This window comes from Thunnus albacares, chromosome 7, assembly GCF_914725855.1.
Source record: "Thunnus albacares chromosome 7, fThuAlb1.1, whole genome shotgun sequence".
Taxonomy (NCBI): Eukaryota; Metazoa; Chordata; class Actinopteri; order Scombriformes; family Scombridae; genus Thunnus; species Thunnus albacares.
Window position 1 is genome coordinate 22241548 of NC_058112.1, and position 22935 is coordinate 22264482.

Below are 22935 nucleotides of genomic sequence, written 5' to 3' on the forward strand. Positions count from 1 at the left end.
TTATGATTGGCATATTTTGCTGCAAACTCTACATGAAGGAAGCAGAGGGGAATATCATCATTATATCATCATATAATTTATCATTTGTGTTGTTAAAGCAAAAATGATGGGGAAAGCTGGTTTATTGTACTTCTGGCAATTTAGTTAATAACTGTGGAAATCTGAATCATGGCTTTGTGTAATTTTGCCGACACACTGCAGGTGTTGGCACATTTCACCGCTTTCTCCAGCGTATTAAAGCGCAGGGAGAAGGGTGGTAATATGGTATGGCAAGGAGTTTTCGCAGCTCTCTTTAGCGCATCACGTGTGCTTCACAGTGAACACAGTGCTCAGTATCCACCCTGTCGTTTCCACTGAAAACAGTTTCATCCTCCTGTTCACCGCCGCCGACGAGCGTGTACAGTATGGTGAGGTGACTTGATGGAAACAGGGTCATGTTAAGCGACTGAAGCCGCTCTGCAAAACGGTATAGTGTTCCTTGCGTCTTTTCTTTTATTTGTAAATAAGGAAGAAGAAGTAAGAGGAGCCGTCGCTAAGGGAACAGGTTGAACCTCCGAGTTGGGTAAGTCATCATGTTCTGTTTTGGAGAAGACTTACAATAAATCATGCGGATATTGATTTCTTGACATTTTATGTATATCCAGGGGCGTGTGGCAGTGATATGACTTCAGATAATTGCAGAATCAAAGTGATAGACCAAAAATATCCCAGTGCCAGTGAAGCATCAACTCTGCATCAGCAAACACTTAACCGGTGCAGTGCACACACAGCTGTCAGTGGAAACAGCAGGGGATTTGCAGAATCCAGTGAAAGCTTATCTCTTTACTCAATATGCATTGATTAATTAACCTGAGTGCATGTGGTCTCACCAATAATTCATCAGAGATCACATGATTGTTGCTATACCTTTATTCCTAGTCCACTGAATATTGCTTAAAATTCTCTTTGAACTTAGAACAAGTTTACTTCCTGTTTCTTGGTGTATTGTTTGTTCAGTATCAGTTTGTTTAAAATCAGTCAGTGGGTTTCAAAGTCTCTGACCCCCTCACAGTTTTTTTCTGATTTGCACCCCTGTGATTATAAGTGCAAAGGTCATTCAGCTTTACAACAGTCAAACACTTGTGGATTACTGTCAAGAATCCTGATGAGGCGGTCGGTCACTGCCTTCAAATGCTAATAACTCATTTTTATTTTATTAATATACTCTGAAACTGTCTGTATCATTAAAACCGTGCTCATGAATGTATTATAATATGAAAAGACAGCAGGTTTTAGTAGAAACGACAGATGCATTTCAGTAATATATATTGAGGTATGCATTATATTTAGATTTAACACCATGCCTAAAATCACGCAGATGCAACAGGGGATATTTGAGGAGATGAAGTGGGATTTGGACTCACAAAAGAGTTATAACTTAAAATTTCTGCAGATAACTCACAGATTCACTCACCTTAAGACAACTCCTCCCTCCCTGCTGTATGGACATGAATGGGCAGTCTTGTCTGAATCCCACAGTGATTCTGGAGAGAAGGCAGTGTAATTGTGCATAAGGGAATGTGGCCCATTAACCGCCTCTCTTGGAGCAAAACCCTCAGTCAGTCAGACACAAGCTTCGAACGAAGAAGCAGATGAAATATTTTGACTGCTGTGCGTGAAATACTTTGCTCACAGTCTTTGCATGTGAGACGCAGTTTAAAAGATTTTTTTTACGAAAGGAAAGCCATTGTTGTCATCACCTTATCATTACATGGTGGTTAGATGGGATGAATGGCCTCCTCCATCCACGTGCAGCCTCAGTAGGTGGTAGGCTTAGAGTTGATTGGTAGGTCAGTACTACAGAAAATAAGCACTTCCCCCTTGCTTATAACAGAAATGTAGGTCAGTATATTTGACAGTCTTGCTGTGCCAAAAAACTGTAAATATTTGTAAAGGTTAGAGCATGAAATCCTTTGTATGTATGTCGTCAGCTACAGCTACATTTATTTCCTTGCAGAGTTCAAAGCAATAGTGTGGTTTGGTGCAGGGAGGAAGGATCCATAGGGAGTTGTCATGTCACTGATTAAGCAATCTGGATTTTAAACAGTGTCACAGCTCTGCTATGCTCTCTGTGTCTATCTCTATCTGTTTCTCATCATGTCACCATTAATAGGTCACCAACACTAAACAGACTTAATGCAAATATCAGTTACTTATTGGTTATTAAAAGAAGTATTTTCCTCTTGCTCACATGCTCTTGCTGACACTCGTTGCCTTCCTGATTTTCTCCTGAGATGACTTACAGTTGTAGTCAAGATTAGTATTTTACATATCACTACATTTTGGAGTGTGTTTACGTTTTTCTTGGAACCTGTTTGCTGTCACATTATTTCTCAGATTCCCTCTGCAAAATAGTTTTTTAAAAATCTCAATTGGAGAGAATATCATTGCATAAACATTGTAACTGCAAAAGAAGGACTGTTCAACAGAACACAAACCTGGCTGTTTACAGATTTCTCCCGAAACCCAGTAATTTACAGCCTAATCATGCAACTGTATCCATAATTGAATTCTGACTTAGATTTGTTTTTCTTTACACATTTTTCTGTCAGTCATCACTGTGATACACTATGATACCTCTTGAAGTTAACCTTTGCCTTTTCTAAAAAGCACTTAGCATCATGTTCACAAGAACATTTTATAAAATTATACCTCTCTTCAGAAAGAAAATGATGCCTACAGGACTTTTGTGTTTTTTTGTTTTTGTCTAGACCTAAATTAAAGAGAAAGGTCCACGTGGCCACGGCAGGGTGTTGGTGGTGATGACAGATGATCAGAAGTACTGCATGTGCATTTAAACTAGTATTTCTTCTATTTCCAGAATAGTCCAGGCAGACAGTAGGAGTAGTTGGTAACTTGGTTTAGTTTTTCTATAAGCTCTATTCTTCTAGGAGCTTCTTCAAACTGTGATACATTTTGTCTTTCTGACTGCACATTTTTCACATCATGGGATTGTCATCTGCAATCATGTCACCAATGTTTAAGAAAAGGGGATGTTTTGCAGTTCTGCTTGACCTTGCGTTAAATTATGTTTACATTCTATTTCTTGGTCCCTCTTGAAAACTACTATCACTTTGGCTCAGGAGGTAGCTTGTGTCGACCACTAATCACAGGGTTTAAGGTTAAATAAGAGGCTCCTCCCGTCCTTGGGCAAGACACTGAACCCCAAATGGCTCCTGATCGTTAGGCCAGCACCATGCATGGTAGCTTGCTGCCATCAGTGTGTCAGTCTAAGTAAGTAAAGCGCTTTTCGCAGACATAAGTCACAAAGTGCTTTACAAGAGCATTATACAACATACAAGAAAGAAAACATAGAAGTTGAAGTGGCTACCCGAGCCACATGTTTAAAAAGTACAAAACTAAAAAACACAATACATAATAAAAATACACAATAAATACAGAAAATGTAGACCTGGTGCATACAGATTACCCAAATGCCTGTCTAAACAGATGTGTCTTTAGCTGCCTTTTAAAAGAATCCACAGAATCAGCAGACCGTACGAGTGTGGGCAGAGCATTACACAGTTTAGGTTCTACAGCCTCAAAAGCTCAATCACCACGGGTCTTAAGTCAGGCGTGTGGGACAGACAGTAAATTTAGCTTATTTGACCTAAGAGAGCAAGCTGGTGAGGGAGGGTGAAGTTTATCAGCCACATATGCAGGAGCCTGACCTTGCAGTGCTCTGTAAGTAAGAGTAAGAATTTTAAACTGGATCCTATACGCAACAGGGAGCCAGTGAAGAGATATAAGTATAGGGGTAATGTGAGACCGTCTGCTTGACCTAGTGAGTAGTGTTGTGGCAGCATTCTGAATTGCATGCAGACGATCAAGGGCAGACATACTAAGCGAGGAGAAAAGTGTATTACAGTAGTCAATACAAGATGAGATAGAGGTATGTATAAGCATCTGTGTGTGTGTGTGTGTGAATGGGTGAAGGAGAGGCAAAGTGTTAAGCATTTTGGATAAAGCGCTATATAAATGCAGCCATTTACTTTGTTTGCATTAGATAAGATTTGTGATGTGTGAGTCAATCATGACTCTTTAATTCAGTTTTTCATCCATTGTCTTCACCCACTTCTTATCGGGGTTACAGTTTTTTGTGTAGGGAAACTTATTTATGGTAATTCAAGGATTTTTTATTGTCATGCTCACAGTAAACAAAACAAAGAAAACAGTTAAGAACAACAATAATACACACACACACACACACATATATGCATACATACTGTAAATCTCTTATTGTTACTGTACTTTATGGGTATTTATTATTGCACTAGTGCTTCACATGTTACATGTGTGCAGAATCCTCTTTGGCCTTTTGAAACATCCCAGATTTAGAGAGTTGCAGACAGAGCTTGAAAGTCACAAAGCCTTTGGTCCAAGGTTTTTAATGCTCCACAACTAGAATCTGAACAAGACCAGATTCTCCAGTCTCCTTCCGAAGATTAAGCTAGCTGTGGTTCAAATAATTAGCACAGATCAATATTACTTAAAGGGAATATTCATTTTTGGGAAATTGTATTACCAGGAGTTTAATGTGAAGCTCGGTTAAATGTAATTTACACAGTTCAGGAAGTGTTTTGCCAAACACTGAAAGCAAAGGGAGACAGTTAACTTTAACTTTTGCCAAATGAGGGGAGAGGAAGCCTTTGTACGCCATTGTATTGCATGCCATTAGTTATGCTAGTCATCAGCACAGCCAAGAATCACCTGGGTGTTGTCCAGAGTTATGGAATTGTGTAAAACCATAACTTCCTTATAACAACAAGACTTTTGAAATGCTGTGTGCTGTTGTTGGTCAAAAAATAGCTTCACTTCTCAAGCTAACTGCTACATAGATACAATATGTGAATGGGAACTCTTTGGAGTTGATGGAAGGCACCTTGGTGGAACTAGACTATACACATCTTAGACATACAGTATCTATTGTGAATACGGAGAGCTGATGTGATATCAATGTTATCATCCAACCAACTTATGGCATGAAAGTACTCCTTTAAATTCTGTCATCAGCCTTATTTTAGTTATACTAAACCTATAACAATACAAAATCTAATTTGTTGTAGCAAAATGGGCTTGACAGATCACTTTTTATCTCTAAATCTCAATTCTTTCAAACAGGCGTTAGTGAAGACAACCATAACAAATCATCTGAAGAGACACCGCAGCCCAGGCAAAGTACAGTAGGAGGCTCCCATGAAGAAAATGGACAACACAGCCACAGGCAGCTGGACTCCTGACAACAACCCTCCCTCCTCAACAGTGAAGAACTCCTGCCACCCCAATCTGAAGGTACTGTGACCCCAACAAGACCTTTATTTGAACTTTAGGCAAACCCGATAGAAACATGTGTAACAGTTTCTTCTTCAACTTTTAGTGTGCTTAGATGCATGTGTGGACTGGCTTATTTCAATAAAAAATTTGGGTTTAACTTTTATGTGCACAGATTTAGTCAAAACTTTGGCATACTGTAAATGTCTTTGCTAATATCACAGTTAAAAATGTGGACATTGACACTTTTGTTTTCATATTTTTCCTGCTAACATTAAATTCCATGCAACTTTTAAAGCTGAAATCCACAACTTTCAGAACAGTATCACCCTCAGTAACAAAATTTCAGAGTAGTGTTACATACAGTATATCAGACTTGGAAATATCTTTATCTACACGTGTTCCTCCAGACTTGCAGGACATTGTTTGACCGTACAAAGATCCAGTGTTGAAAGTTGCAGAGAGGGGAAAAAAGTCATAATACTGTACAACTGCACAGCCCAGGAGGGACAGTGTTATCCACCAGTCATAAGAACATGCATGAAGTGTTTCAGCCTGCAAGGACAGAGGGTCCACATGTCTTTCATTTTCAAAGTCATCTGACTGGCCTAGAGGAGACACACAAATAACTGTCCTACAACTGGGATCACGTGTGTAAGAAAGAGAGGCACTGAGTGTATGTGTTGCTGAATGCACCCTCTTGTAAGTGTGTTTCATGTGTGTGGAGAATATGTAAAAGCTCTAGCTCAAGTCAACTCTGCTGCACTATGATTTCTTCAGCCAGGTCATTTAGAAGGCATTTATTTTTATGGACGACTAGCCGAATAAAATCACTTTAACGTGTGCATGTGGATGTAAATCCATGAATGTTTCAACACCCACTTAAAGTTTGTGTTGAGCGTGCTGCATGTTACTGGAAGGCCGAGTTGATGACCATGCAAGGTGTTGGGTGCAGCAGCTCTTTGTGCCCTTTGGACTGGGTATTAAGTCGCTGTAAAAGAGGTCAGAAAGGAGGGTCTGTACCTCTTTATTGGATTAAGAAGCACATTGGACAATAATTAAAAAGCTGCTTAGTGAAATACTTGTGCAGCTGCAAGCAACAATAATAAGGAATTCCAGTCATGCTGCCTTTTTGTCCATGTGTTTTCCTTCTGTGTGTGGTAATCCTACAATGAAGGTCTCAGCATGGTGCTTTTGATACAACATTCATCACATTCATTCAGCCTATGTAGAGAAAGGGTTTTTGTCTGCCTGTAGCACACGTGTTGATAATATCCACAGCAGCACTCTGCATTTTTGTTTAGTGCAGATTAGGATTGTTCCACATATTGTACATGTGCTGTATTGTGGCACACATGCAAATATTGTGAAATACAAGTAGCTGTCAAATAGTTGTTACCACAAAGTAACATACTATTTTAGATTCTAGTTTAAATGCGTCTCACTTTTCTGGTTCTTTTTCCAGTGCATAAACCACATGGACCATTACACCCAGTTTTTAAAAAAGTGGAAAGTTTTTAGGTATTTTGACAATATGAATTATTGGCAGTATACAACATTTGGTTATTACTATAGAAAAAAAGAATGACACTTCTCTCACAACAAGACTTTTGTGATTATTTGCCACCCTGTAAACCATTACAGCATAAGTTAAAACCTTAATGTATTTATTAGTTCCTAAACACTATTTACAATGGTTGCAAAACCATATCATGAAAGCTAAAATGAAACTAAGGACACCCCCTGGCCTGCAAAACAAGACCTTTTTGAGGATTTTTTAGTTATACAACACTTTTCAAAACTTGTTTTTTAGAAGGCAAAGTTACAAAGTACCTCACAGGACAAATTAGATGCAGCCAGATTAAAAAAAAAAGAAAGATTAGCAATGGTAACACAATAAATCTGGATGGATGGATTATGGACAGCTACAAAACAATGGTAAAAGTCAGTTTCAAGAAAAGATTTAAAAATAGTTTAATAACATTCCTCATTCCAAGTTTCAAAAAGTGGTTAAGGTTTCTCTGAATGATGGCATTTGTAGACACTATGATGTTGGAATAAAGTTGCAAGATTCCCAAGTGAACATTATTAAGGCACACATATGAGAACCTTATCGTGCCTCAGCACTCCTGCTGAAGAATTATATCCAGTTATATTCTGCTGTACGAATGGTAATTATGCACTTGACATGAGACTGAAGTCTGTGCTTACACTGAGAGATGTATTAATCAGCTGCAGACCACCCAGGTGGTTGCCATAGTTCCTCACAGATTTCTCTTTTATTTACAATGATTGACAGAGGTTGTAGCAAAGTCTTTCTCCACCGTGGCCTGTATCTTTGTTCTCATCTCTCACTCTGCGTCCGTGTGTTAATTGAGACCACAGGTGCACAAAGAGAGAGAGAGAGAGAAAAATTGCTTATTAAATTTGGCAGTTGTTGGATGAAATGTCTCACCTGGTTTGTTAGGCTGTATGCACATGTCAGGCATTGTCTTTACACTTGCCACTGAGTTGGGCACACAGTACAGAGAGCTTAGCCCTACACTGATACCTTAACATGTAATTAATCTATACACAAGAATTGTTAAACTTCATATTGGTTCTATCAGACATGAGCACAATGCTTTCAGTATTCATGTTGTTCAGGACTGACTTCTGAATAGAGATTTCTCCGTTTCTTTGGGTCACCAGTATAGAGCAGATATTATATGCAGTGTGTCTCAAGGCTTAATGCTTAACCATTTACATTTTAATTTATTCCTACACTTGGAGCCGTGATCTAAACAGATAACGCCAGTTTTCAATGTTATGCGGATGACACCATGACCAACTATTTACTGCAGCTGATTATTTCACCCTGTTTCCATCACCAGAGAATACTGAATGACTAATAGAAATGTTTTTTTCTTCAATAGATGGGTATTTTAAAGTTTAGATGTAATATTACTGCATATTACCAATGAAAAAAAAAAAACGTTGTTAGTATATCTGATGAAGGCTGTAAGACCAAAACATCAAGCTTTTGCACTTCAAGTAAATTTTCCATTTTTGGCCATGATAAGAGTGTTGCACTTTGCACACATTATCATGTCTATCTATAAATATAAGGATTGATTTTCAGGTTTAATATTCAGTTTTAGAATGAATTTGCACTTGAGTTTGTTCACTTTCAAGTATTCTGATTCTTTGGTCCTCTAAACCAAAACACAAACTGTGATCATTTTTTATTGAGTAAATTTCATAGAACTGCAATATACATACTATGCTATATATATTGTAAATACATTATGTGACTGAGTAATGATAATGTTTATCATTTATTATGATATGAAAAATAATTTTGTATATTGTGTACTTACTCACTCACTGTTGGATGTTTGGAAACTCAGCTGTGAATTGTCCTGAGTTGTTTTTTTCTTTTTGGAACACTTTTTGGAGCACTACTAAGGATGTATCTTTCAAATATGATAATAATATCTTAAATTTCCATGTCAAGGAGGATAAAATACTAACATTTCACTTGTTTATTTGGCTCACATCACGTCACAAATATGCAATGTGATGAATTGACTTGGAAATCAGGATGTGCTACCTTTTCATATTTTTTGGAACATGCTCACTGGATTTTGGGTTTAGCACTCCACTGAGAATCCCATTGTTGAAGCACAACCTCCTTTTACAATTCATCATAATAATATCATTGTGTCAAAACCAATCATATGTGAATTTAGTTTACTTGCTTTCAAATGACATCAGAAAGATTTAAGCTGAATACTGAAACATGAGAATATATGCATTTGTGTGGTGATAGATGGCGCGTGTCTCTTCTGAGCTCAGGCTATTTTCATTCCTAAGAGTGCAGGCTATGGTTACCTCTCACCTGTTTCCAATTATACTGCATGTCGGTCGGTCTGTCAGCTCATAGTGCAGTGGATGTGCCTATGTCCTAGTGGGATTGGCTTCTCTAATCCTTCCTTTGTTACAGACTGTCAGTGTCCACAGGTGGCTGAGCAAAAGGAGAAGGGAGCTCAATACAACCTCTGGCCAAAGCTTTAACAGCACATTGCAAGCTTAGCTTTTATACAAGTGTATCTGCACAGTATACATACACTCACTCAGAGAAATACATGCACTAAATGACAAGCTAGTGCCCAGATAAATGAGTGTACTTTATTGTTTTGTTTGAGCTATTTTTTTTTTTTTTGCTTTTCAGTCAAACCTCTTGAGTTTGATTTTATGACTTTTCATGTTTCCTTCCAACTGTGGCTGCTTTGCTCACTGAGTTTTAGTTGAGTTTGAACTACAGCATCTGAAATGTATTACTACTAATGATGGTAATAATATTAATACAGGCGTATATACATGCTTTTAAAATACAAATAGAGAAGCACTTCGGAGCCACCTTGTTTGATGCAGTGTTCTGTCTTTTCTTTCTGTATATCTGTAGATGTTCCTCGCTGCCTTGTCCTTTGCCTACTTTGCCAAAGCTTTATCTGGCAGCTACATGAAGAGCACAATTACACAACTAGAAAGGCGATTTGACATCCCCAGTTATCTGATCGGCATCATAGATGGGAGCTTTGAAATAGGTGAGTTTCCCGGTTCCCTTTTGTCCATGTGTCTCTTTATTTACTGGCTATTCATGCACATGTTTTGAAGCATTTAGATGCTAATGCAAGTAAGCCAAGAATATGTCCTCAGCATGTCAGCAGGCTTGACACTATAGCCTATATACATCCCCTTTGAGCTCAGAATAGTCACTGGTCGCATACCTAATTGACTCATAATGAGCGAAAAATCCTTTGAAGCTACATATGAAGGCTTGGAGTAGAGAGATTTTGTAATGATTTGTATAGTTACAAAACAGACTGGGGACACTGAATGAAATATATGTAATATTGCACTTATATAACTAAAAATAAATGTGAATACTCGCACTGACTTTGATCACGACCTACACAGCTCTCTGATAAGACTGGTGATGCTGTAATTGATATACAGTGGAGTTAAGAGACACCACAGCTCCACCCTCTCTGTGAAAACCCAGTAAGCAGTGAATGAGATGCTCTATATGACATGCAGATGCAAAAACAAATGTTAAAATAACATTAAAAATGATAAGAGCTTTATTTATCAAACAGCTTTCAAAACCAATTGAATGATTTACAGTAAAATTAGAAATAAAAAAAGTGTTTTATAGTATTTAAAATCCTAAAGATTAAACATAAAATGACCATAAAAAAAATTACAACAAACTGCACAGCCCATCTTAGTCTGTAGTCAGTGTAATTTTCAAATTAAGGAACCAAAGCAATGCCATGCAGCAGACCAACAGACCAGTTTCATGATAGAGAACAAATATATTTTATAAAAAAGTGCTGACCTGTTTTCCAGTATATCCTTGCTTAATGTACAGCAGGTACAGCTATCTGAATGTAAAGTCTAGTCTCCTCTATATGAATACCTCTTCAGGAAAATGATTCTACTGCTTGTCAGCCTGTTCAGTACAATACAGCACACTTCACGATTGCCTCCGTGGTGTATTCCCATTCAAAGACAGATCAGAATCAGGGTTTATAAGAGATTATATATTCTTAGATGACTGATTTTGATCAGAAAAGATTGATTTAGATGTTCTCAGACTTGTATAAAAACTGTATAGAATACTATAATTGTGATTTTCTCTACATAAGTCTCATATTTAATGCCTCATCTCCATCTCCTCTTCTGATCATCTTAACCCTGTAGGAAACTTGTTGGTGATTGCCTTTGTGAGTTATTTTGGTGCCAAGCTTCACCGACCCAAGATCATAGCAATTGGATGTATCTTGATGTCTTTCGGGACCTTCTTGATCGCCATGCCTCATTTCATCATTGGCCGGTAGGCAAAATGTCATGTCTGTATGCACGTGCCGTATTTCACAAAATCCACCTATGTGTTTCTTTGATCTAAGTCTTCAAGCATTGTCGACATAATGTAATGACAGTATTTCTTGCACTTTGTAATTTTAGTCTTTGATGTATATTATTTGTGCTTCACATTGTGAGTATCTAACGATACCTGATGCTTTCTCCCTTCCCTTGTTTAACAGTCACATTGGTATTTTGTACGCAGCTATAAGATCGAAACATCAGTTAGATCTTCAGTGAATTCAACCAATAACCTCTCTCCATGTCCAGTAAGCTCACCTGAGTCCTCCAGGGCAGGTGACAGACCCTCTATACTACCCTCTAGAGGTAAGACCAGGAGTAGAAGAATCCTTACTCTGATCTATTAAGAAAACTGTTCCTCTGAATTGTTTGTTCCATCTTGTGACCCACATGTGACAGAGGACGTTTCAGCAAATTTAGACATTCTCAGTAACTTTACTGCTGTACCTGCAACACATCCTCATAATTAAACAACAGTATAGGTCTAAAATTCAGACAGCATAAAAAGACCTACACCATCTTGCAGCCATAGTAATGCACTCCAGAATGACCCATAGGACTGTAATAAGCCACTTTCCAAAATCGTTACAAATCACTGTTAAAAAATAATTATGTTTTATGGTGTGACAACACTGTGGTTAAAGTCTGGTTAGGTCAAGGCACAAAAACTTCCTAATAAGGCAAAATCATATTATCAAGTCACCTTTCATTGATGTCATCTGAGTTGCGTCACTTCCCCAGGTCATAATTACTATGACCACTAGATGATGTAAACGTAACTATAGGGCTGAATACTATCGTTTTTCTTGTGAGGACAGGTTGGCTATAGTTGACCGGATGTGTTACACCAAAACCAACTGTCTCATGATGGTTCAAATCAATGCTAAGAATTTAGTGCATTCATCGGCATACGACATTCCAGTGAGGGAAGGATTTAGTTCATCATCGGCCAAAGTAGATCTGATGTTTTGTCAGTCTTGTAATTATAAATTCTCAGCTCATTTTTCTTATTTCATTTTTGACTGTAGGCTGTGAGCGAGAGTCTAGTGTTTCTATGTGGATCTATGTGTTTCTGGGAAATGTTCTGCGTGGGATTGGAGAGACTCCTGTACAACCTTTGGGAATCTCCTATATTGATGATTATGCACAGTCTGAAAACGCCGCCCTCTATATCGGTAATACATCTGATTTCTGTCTATGTTTGTGGGTTGCTTAATTTTAAATCCAATTAATAATTATTCATGTCTGAATGAAAATATTACATATTCAGGCAACCAGGAAATAATGTATTTTATGTTTTTTGAGACCACAGTGCTATTATTGAGATAATATCTGTTGTGCCTAACATATTATATGATATATTGTACACTATACACTGTGAAATATTATAAATAACACATATAAGGATGGTGATTGCACATAATAGAGTAATAATTCACCATTCTCTCGTTGGCATGGCACTACTTCTAGGATCACCTGTGTAATTTGTTTGACAGTTTTATTGTCATTCCACTTTGCATAAGTACATAATAAAAAAGTCTTTCTTTGTTGTATATTACAGGTTGTGTCCAAACCATATCAATTATTGGTCCTGTCTTTGGGTACCTGCTGGGATCGCTGTGTGCTAAGATCTATGTTGACATTGGTTATGTGGACATGGGTGAGTGAGCTCAGGAAACTGTCATCTATGACTATAGCTGACTGATAAACTATGCTGATCTTGTTTGGTTGTTTCTGTAGATTTATCATTCATTCAAATTCACTCACATTCCTCTGTGAGGAGTTAAATTTGGAAACCGGTTGTTGTACATGACAGTGTTAAAGCTGCACAAGACACAACACACGTGCCAAGAGGTGATACAGTATAATCTAACTGGGAAGCAAATGCTTTGAAGGTGTTGTAAACCTCTCTGTTCAACAATATAAGTTGGGAGACATTTCCTTAAGTTATGAAATGTTTCCTTTGAACATTTACCACAGCCCTGAAGTTTAAGTGTATGTAATGCAGTTTTAAACTGCCTCGGTATATGAATTGTTATATAAATAATTTTTCCTTGCCTTTGAAATGAATGTGCTCTATAACTAAATGAATCCACAGACTGTGCTGATAGGGTCCTTATCACTTCACAGAGACTGTGACTATTACCCCTGCTGATGCCCGCTGGGTGGGAGCATGGTGGCTGGGCTACCTCATTGCTGGTGCCATCACCCTGATGTCTGCTGTTCCTTTCTGGTTCCTGCCCAAATCACTGCCCATGCCAGTGGATAAACACGATACCAGCTGCACTCCAGAGCAGACCAGATTTATCAAGGATTCCCCGACCATGGAGCACAAGTTCAGACCTGAGGAGCCGGCTAATTTACATCAGATGGCCAAAGGTATGATTACAGGCACATCAAGTTGTAATTTTGGGAAAATGTTACTGCTTGCAATAAATATTGAGTGTTGGCATCGTATGTAGTCAGTGGAATCTTTAGTAATGTAATACATTTCTCTTTTACTGCCATCACCAGATAAATAACTGCAGTTGAGTGGGCCAGTAAATAACTAGATGTATTTATTGGCCCACATTTCTGCTAGAACTGCAAGCTGAATTTTTCAAAATTTTATTTCTTCTAATGATTATAAATTGTCTTCAGATCCATGTAGAACCTTTTATTGAAAGGTTGTGCCATATTACATTACATACAATAATCTGTAAATTATGAAAAGTTTATGAAAAACATTAAAAGTAGATCCTAACTGAGGAGAGAGAGCCCTAATCCTAACCCTAACCCTTCCTAAAAATAAGAGGTGTATCAGTCCTAACTTTAGGATTCCTACACTTTTGGTCTAAAACTAGTTCATAATGCCTTATAGCGCTAAAAGTAGCTCCTAAGTCTGAGAGAAGTTAGAGGTAGACCAGAGGACTCCTAAGTCACTAAGACCTCCTCAAAAGGTAATGTGCCCACTTACTTCAGGATTTTGGAAAAAATCACAGATAATGAAATTTATAAAGTACATTTTAATGGTGGTTAAAGGAATCAATCAGTTAACCAAAGTATTAAAAAACAACACCACCAGAAATAACCATTTACACAATTCTCCACCAGAAAATGCAGTTTGGCGCTGATGAACTTACAATATAAAAGTCGACTGTTAGAATTATTCATCAAACCAAGAGTATGCTCTTCAGGACCCACTTTGTTTGACATTTGACGTGCACATTACATTATCATCAACTACAAAAAATCAATGAATAAAGATGATTTCATGGCCATTGCTGGATTAAATGGTAAAACAGGCACTATATGCAGTTATCTTTCCAGTCAACTGGAAAAAAACATATCACAGCATCAGCATGTAGATGGTGTTTGTCAGATACAATCTACAGTAGAAGTAAATATTTTACCCTTTTTCATTTATGAAATCTATCTATACTGTATATCTGTCTTTCCATCCTATTCTATCTATCTAATCTATCCCTGAGTGTTGATGAATTTTTTCCCTAACATTCTCTGACGCAGTCACTTGTCAACCAATCACTGTGGAGATAGTGAGTAAGTTCATTGAAGAAACATGATGTACATTGTACATTGTACAACATTGTACAGCGCATGCTCACAGCCAAAATACACAAAGCTACCTAGGGCTAGCCTCCCCTAGTGGAAAGTTCACGCCACACCACTGACTGTCTCTCATTTCCTTACTAAAAGTTACTCACAGCAGCTTTGTGAATTGGTTTTAAGAATAAACTGTTAGCTAGGAACCTTTAGTGACAGTTAGAGGGACTCCTAGTGGTAAGATGATATACTCTGTGAATACGGTCCCATCTGTGTTGAAAAAGGCATAGTCTGTTTTTTAAGTGTTATTCATAATGTACTTCCCCCACACAGAATTTGTGCCCACATTGAAGAGTCTCCTTGGGAATCCTGTGTACATTATCTACTTGTGTGTGACCATCATTCAGTTCAACTCTCTCATTGGCATGGTCACCTACAAGCCCAAATACATTGAGCAACACTATGGTCAGTCAGCATCAAAAGCCAATTTTCTCATGGGTAAGCAGACTTTTTTCATAATTCATGTTTGCTTTGGGAGATTTTTGTCTGGTCACTTAATCTTTGTAGATGAGTTACAAGCTTGTTCAAAACCTGTGTTGCCTCACTGAAAGGAAAATATTTAAGGATGCAAAGTGATGTGAGCTGGATGGTCATCATAAGTGTTTCATGAGCTAGCTTTTGATGAATCTTTAATGCTCCAACTCCCACATTCCTCTTAAGTAAATGCAGCAGCTTCAGGATGACAACCAGGTTTACCATAATCGTTGGACATTGTGAAATAACAGTTAGGCATTGATTTAAAATGTACAAAGATTAATGAGACCTACTATTAAGTCAATCTGATGGAAGTGAAGACAATGTAATGACAGTTCTTTTCATCCACACAACCGAACAAGTGAATGTGGTGTTGGATGATGAAAAATGCACTCCATATCCCCTCAACCATCAAAAGTCATTTTCATCTTTCACGACATGACTTCAGTTCACTTTACATAAAAAATAAATGAAACTACTTTGATATGAATGAGTGTTCTGACTTTGATCCCTTTTGGGGAAAGATGTTGCTCGTTCAAGTCATTCCCTGATCCTCCATCCCTGTAAGAATCTGTTGTATTCTGCGGTTTGGCTAGGAATGATCAACATCCCGGCTGTGGCCCTCGGGATGTTCTCTGGAGGGGTTGTCATGAAGAAGTACAAGCTAGGCGTCATGGGAGCAGCTAAATTTGCCTTTGGGACCTCTCTGCTGGGCTACTTCCTGTCACTCTTTTTCTTAGCGATGAGCTGTGAGAACTCCAAGGTGGCAGGCATCACAGTTTCATATACTGGGTATGTGACGCCTGTGTACATTTCCCTCACATCCTAGTTTAATATGTAATGTTTAGACCAATAGGCTAGGCTTGGATAAATGACAATTTTGCAATTAATCATTACAGCTAGCATACTTCCTTGGGTTCTCTTTGTGTTGTGTTGTGTTTCTGTGTCACTATTTTCATATTCCATGCACAGCAATAGTTGTGGCTTCTTATTTGATTAATCTTTCATATGAGCTGTCAATAATATATGCATTTTCTTCATGTTGTCACATGCAGGGTGGAAGGCTTGTCTTACCAGGAGCGGTCTCTCTTCTCCGACTGTAATTCAGGTTGCCTGTGCTCAAGGAGGGAGTGGGATCCAGTATGTGGAGAGAACGGGATCACCTACGTGTCCCCATGCTTGGCTGGATGCACCTCCTCCACTGGCTCTGGCAGAAAAACGGTCAGACATGCACCACTGCCCTCATGACATTGATCAATAATATACAGGAACACAGTATAAATACAAGGAATGTTGGCTGACCTTAGTCCATCTAAACAGAGCAAAATATTTAGTCATAATTTGCTACAATCATGCAGTAGTTTTAGCTGATGCCTCCCGAGTAGCACATAACATCTCGGTTTTATTTGCATGATTATTTACATATAGTACAAGTGTTTCCTGCCATGCTGCATCTCATCTGTCGTTGATCAGAATCATCTTTATTGGCCAAGTATGTCTACACATACAAGGAATTTGCATATCTGCGGTTTAGTTGCTTTCATTGTACTTACACAGAATAACAACACGACAATCTTCAGAAATATACACAAATATGTCACAGGTGAAACTGTTTCTGTGAACTGTAAACAGGATACAAATAGTGCAAAGAAGTAAAGAGTGCAAGGAGTGATAAAATATATATGAAACGTTAAATAAAATGATGTTACTTTATATACTTACTGCATAGTAGGTGGTTATGTACAGTATATTCAACCTGTTCTGATATACAGTAGTGAGTGAAATGCACATTTTGTATTTTGGACTAAAATAAATATATATATAATTTGTAGGTACAGTGGATACTTTAGTGTCCAGGGTTATTGTACAGTGCCACAGTGAGTTAACTGTTCATAAGTGTGACTGTTGGGAGGAAGAAACTGTTTGTGTGTCTGGTGGTTTTGGTGTAGAGTCACCTGTAGCGCCTACCAGAGGGGAGAAGTTGGAACAGGTTATGTCCAGGGTGTAAGGGGTGTGCTGTGATTTTCTCTGCCCATTTCCTAACTCTGGAGGTGTACAGATCCTGGATGGGGGGCAGGTCAGCAGTGATAATCTCTTCTGCAGACCTGACTGTCCGTTGTGGTCTGTTCCTGTCCTGTTCCAGTGATGGAAGTACAGTTGTATTTCCTGAGCTGGCGCAGGAAGTACACCCTCTGCTGGGGCTTTTTGATGACTGTGTTGATGTTGGACTTCCACTTCAGGTCCTGGGAGATTGTAGATCCCACGAACCTGAAGGATTCCACAGCTGACACAGTGCTGTTGAGTATGGTGAGGGGGGAGAGTGATGGGAGGCTTCTCTTGAAGTCCACTGTCATCGCCACAGTTTTGAGTGTGTTCAGCTGTGATTTCTCCCAGCCTCACCTGCTGCTTCCTGTCTATCAGGAAGTTTGTGATCCACTGACAGGTTGAATGCTGAGCTGAAGTCCATGAACAGGACCCTTGTGTTCATCCCTGGGGAGTCAAGGTGTTGCAGAATGTAGTACAGTCCCATGTTGACTACATCATCCACTGACCTGTTTGCCCAGTAGGCAAACTGCAGAGAGTCCAGCAGGGGGCCTGTGACACCAACACCAGTCTCTCGAAGGACTTCATGACCACAGATGTCAGGGCGACAGGCCTGTAGTCATTCAGTCCAGTGATGGAGGGTTTCTTGGGGACCGTGTGAAGATGGGAGCCAGCTGGTCAGTGCAGACTGTTAGACAAGAAGGTGACACGCTGTCTGGGCCTGGTGCCTTCCTGATCTTCTGTCTCTGAAAGAGCTGATATACATCCTCTTCACAGACCGTCTGTGCTGGTGGGGAGTCATGGGGGATGGGGGAGATGATAGCAGGGGGTGCAGTTGGTTTTGTGATGTCTGAGTTGGAGCGGGTGAGGAATGTGAAAGTGGTTTGATCAAATAGGGTCAGCCCTCAGCCTTTGTTCCCTAATGAATGTTTTTCCCCCATCCTAATTAGGCCCCATGTTCCCTCAGCATCAGAGCCAGCCCTTCAATAATGCACATAATGCACTGTTGGGGTCCCCTGAAGGGTAAGGGTTAGGGTTAGGGTAAGGGTTAGAGTAAGGGTCAGTCAGACAGACAAACAAACAAACAAACAAAGCAAACAAACAGACGGGCGGAAACATTACCTCATCGGCGGAAGTCCAGATCTGAGGGAACACAGACACGCTCCCAATTGAACCTGCAGTAAAACACACTCAGGTTGTCAGCTAATTGAAGGTTCTCTGCAGTGTGGGGAGTGGGTTTCCTGTAGTTGGTGATGTCCTGCAGGTCTCTCCACACTGACGCAGTATCGTTAGCTGAAAACTTGTTTTTCAGCTTTTCAGTGTAGCTCCTCTTTGCTACTCTGTTCTCTTTTGTCAGTGTGTTTCTGGTCTGGTTGTACAGGTTTCTGTCCCCACTCCTATAGGCCTCCTCCTTGGCCTGACAAAGTTAGTTTTGCTGTGAATCAGGGCACCAAGTTTTGGTGGGAACACGCATGTCCTCAAAAAAGCTGATGTAAGATGTCACAATGTCAGTAAGTTCGTCCAGGTCTGTAGATGCAGCCTCAAAAACACTCCAATCAGTGCAGTCAAAGCAGGCCTGTAGTTCCAGTTTTGACTTGTTGGTCTGTCTCTTCACAGTTTTAACCACAGGCTTTGAATTTTTAGTTTCTGCCTGTAGGTTGGGAGAAGATGAACCAGACAGTGATCAGAGAGTCCCAAAGCTGCATGGGGAACAGAGCGATATGCATCTTTTAATACTGTGTAGCAGTGGTCCAGTGTGTTTTATATCCCTGGTGGGACACTTAATATTCTGTCTGTATTTTGGCAGTTCATGGCTGAGGTTTGCTCACTTAAAATCCCCAAGGATAATGAGAAGGGAGTCTGGATGTTTTCGCTTCATGCTGGTTATCTGGTCAGCCAGATGTTGTAAGGCCTCACTAACACTGGCCTGAGGTGGGATATAAACACCAACCGGAATAAAGGAGGAAAACTCCCACAGTGAATAAAACGGTTTGCAGTTGATGAAAATAGTCTCAAGGTGAGGAGTGCATATTTTCCTTGACACTGTGACATCTGTACACCAACCTTCATTTATGTAGAAGCAGATTCCCCCTCCCCTCGTTTTCCTCATTAACTCCATTACACGGTCTGCTTGGTGGATTTGGAAGCCCAGCCAATGTAGACTGCTGTCAGGGATGGACTCACTAAGCCAGGTTTCAGTGAAACACAGGGCAGCAGATCCTGAAAAATCCCTCTTCGTTCTGTTTATGAGAAACAGTTCATCCATTTTATTGAACAGAGAGTGGACATTCACCAGATGTAATGACGGGAGTGGTGTTCGGAACCCCCGTTGTCGCAGCTTAACCAGCGCTCCAGTGCGCTTCCCTCACCTGCATGTCCTCTAAGCTCCACAGAGAGCTGCTGCTCCTCCGGCCAAAATCTCTGAGAAAAGTTTTTGGGTGTGTAAAGCCTGATGAAAATGTTTGTGGAGTGAAATGTTGAATATTCAACAGTTCTCTCCCGGTGAATGTTATATGAAAGGGAGACCGCACAATAAACAAACACAGAAGAAATACAAGCAAGTGCAACACCAAGGCAGCTATCTGTGCCAGCATCTTGATCATAATCTTACACCTTGATCAACACTTTGGTACATGCATTACACCTTGATCTTGATAAACTCATTGTTTTCTCTCTTTAAGCCTAACCCCTCTGATTCCTCTCTTGTCAGGTGTTTGACAATTGCAGGTGTGTAGCGATGGCTGATGCCCAGCCAGGCAATCTAACAGCCACGCTGGGCCAGTGTCCACGCAGGGACAGCTGTGACAAAATCTTTCCATATTTCCTGGCTCTATCTGTCCTCAGTTCCTTCATCATCTCCCTTGGGGGTACACCTGGCTTTGTGCTGCTCATCAGGTCCGTCAACAACCCCCTTGAAAGAGACTGAAATCACTAGACTCATTTCACATGCAGCATATTGTTGAAGTGTCACATAATCTTGTCATGATTCATGTTAGTATCATAAAAATGATTCCTTACAAAGTATACAATATTATCAGTGAAGATGTTTCATAAATAACTTAAAACGCCAGAAATTAGAAGTATGCATTCAATCTTTAACTTAAGTACTTTAGAGTACTGTATCAATGGAATGCCCATTTGTAGAGTTGGTTATGTCTTCCAGTACAAATGTAGCAAATATCTGTCTCGCTTTAACACTTCAGTCTTGTTTCTACAGGTGCATTAAGCCTGAGCTGAAATCCCTTGCTCTTGGAATCCACACGTTGGCCACTCGCACTCTGGGTGAGAACCATCTTTAGTATTCTGTACATTACTGTCTTGTTAGTTTGAATGCAGACAGATATCTCCTAAGACCTGACATTCAGCATACTATATGTTGAAGTGAGCAGAGTTACCTGAATGATTTGCATGTGGTTGTGTCATAATGGAAACAAACTGTGACTTGAAGCTCATCATTAAGTGTTTCTAAAAATGTAAACATCATTATAATTATAATATTTTTTTTTTAATACTCTGTCATTTGTCAAATGTAAATTCCACTTTTTTCAAATGATGGATGTCTCATCTTGAAGCAACCCTGTATTTATTGTTATGCTATTGTTTTTTTACATTGTACAACAGCTGGGATACCAGCCCCTATATACTTTGGAGCTATAATTGACACAACATGCCTCAAATGGGGATACAAGATGTGTGGAGGAAGAGGAGCATGCAGAATATATAACACCTCAGCTTACAGGTAATTTCATCTATAGAGGTTTAGTTTTTTTATTTGGCACAATGAGAGGGAGGATCTCAGGTCACATGTATTTACAAATGTTGAGGAAAACACAATAAAGTACAAGGCTTATTTCCGTTGTGGTCTTTGAGTTATATTCTGAAACTCTATGCAATTTTCATTAGTATTAAACAACTTTTAAACCCTAGAGTTCAGTTTGTAAGACCAAAAGTCTGTAACCACACTAGTGGAACTGTGAGGCTGTACAAAATTGTTACATGGATGAAAGATGGAGAAACAACTTTGCTATCCTTAGATACTCACAACTACTGGGGCAGAACATAATAAGTCTGGCACAAGGGTGATGCCATTGCAAAGGCTGTATTAGCTACAACCTAATTCAGAGACTGCCACTTAAGGACACAGCTCATGAAAGGACCTGAAGGTTAGACTAAACCGTCAGTTGCAGCAAATAATAGGTATTTTCCATCACTTCCTCTGACAGTTGGTATTTCTGGCTGATGTGCACCTTGAAAACTTGTGTTCCTGAAAGTATGTTGCATTACTGTGAGGTGTTGTCACCAGTCTTAGAATAGTTTTTTTCCCATTTTGATATGTTTGAAAAAAAATTATAAAAATATGGCAAATGTAAATGTCACCTAGTTTTTTTGATGTGGTGAATTGTATTGAAAATGTACAGAAAAAAAGAGTATAAAATGGAAAGAAATCTTGCAGAACTCTTGGCCTGTTCTTAGGGCAAGAAAATGTTTAGCACTGACTTTACTACTACTACAAAATGTTTTTGGACTAGAGGCTGAAAGTGTGCGGGGAATCAGCTTGTTCTTTCTTTATTTTGAGGTCTGAGTCATCTGAGAGCCAATGGTGTGGAGTTAGTTGTGGAGCAACAAGTGTGTGTTGTGCAATTTGTTTTTTTTACCCCAAAACTTTTGCTTGCTTCTGTTTTTTTGCAGGATAGTGTACCTGGGCCTGACACTGGGCCTGAGGACAGTCTCTTTCTTTTTGTGTATTTTGGGCTTTCCTCTACTCAAAAGACATATTAAGAGGGAGGAGAAAGCTGCCCTGACCAATGGGAGTGCAGATCTGGAGTCACTGAGGAAAGAGGAGAACAGCTCTATACACTGTGAGCAGTTTATACTGGCGTTGGACTGCAATCCTAACAGAGAGACTCGCTTGTGAGCCTCAGCACAACCTCTCCACTACTGACTCTTCTGGCTCTGTGGAGCACTTCAGATGTTAAGAGGAACACACACTGTGGACACTTTTCATAGCACACAGAGTATATATTTGTACAGGATTTGTGTAGACGTACAATATCTGAAATAAGAGTCATTTTCTAAACAAAACATGCTATTTCTGGAATGTATAGAATTATGTGTTTGTGTTTTTCATGAATGGAAGACTTTTGTAGAAAAAGAATGTAATTGTGCGGTATTTTCTATGTTGGTCTTTGTTTTTTTGATTAAACTTGATAAAAATCAATGTTCAGATTTAGATTTTTTTAGAGTCGTCTGAATAACATGGTTAAACACCATCATTTAAGCCTTCAATTTAGAAGATATACATATATAAAACAGGTCTGTAGAAGGTTTCACACTGCGCTCGGTGTAGGATCTGTGAATGTGGCTACACTACTGAGTATGAGGCAAAATAAGTCTTTCAACGTGTGAACAGATAAACCAACTGTCAGATCAAAGCTACAGGCAACATAGGAACAGCCCTCTGAAAGATTATACTGATGTCATACAGAGCGGAAACTATCACTTACTGTCCAGATGTAGCAAAGCATTTCTACAGTAAGATATCTTCATCATTAAACTTCTCTCTCATCTCTCAAT

General features: G+C 39.2%; 1 protein-coding gene across 3 annotated transcripts; it reads left to right on the forward strand.

Moving 5' to 3' along the window:
* The first annotated feature begins 337 nt into the window (after window positions 1-337).
* LOC122986386 (solute carrier organic anion transporter family member 1C1-like) lies at window positions 338-22538 on the forward strand. Of its 3 annotated transcripts, XM_044357621.1 has the most exons (16): window positions 338-407; window positions 508-562; window positions 5161-5331; window positions 9758-9899; window positions 11059-11191; window positions 11426-11547; window positions 12270-12416; window positions 12803-12901; window positions 13372-13620; window positions 15118-15282; window positions 15915-16110; window positions 16374-16539; window positions 20072-20256; window positions 20579-20643; window positions 20983-21100; window positions 22051-22538. In XM_044357621.1, exons 3-16 carry the CDS (start codon window positions 5236-5238, stop codon window positions 22274-22276), a joined length of 2109 nt encoding a protein of 702 aa, XP_044213556.1. In that variant the 5' UTR covers window positions 338-407; window positions 508-562; window positions 5161-5235; the 3' UTR covers window positions 22277-22538. The 3 variants fall into 3 exon arrangements, with proteins under 3 accessions (XP_044213556.1, XP_044213555.1, XP_044213557.1); XM_044357620.1 differs by having other exon boundaries at window positions 340-562; XM_044357622.1 differs by lacking the exons at window positions 338-407; window positions 508-562; window positions 5161-5331 and having other exon boundaries at window positions 9812-9899; window positions 11403-11547.
* The last annotated feature ends 397 nt before the right edge of the window (window positions 22539-22935 follow it).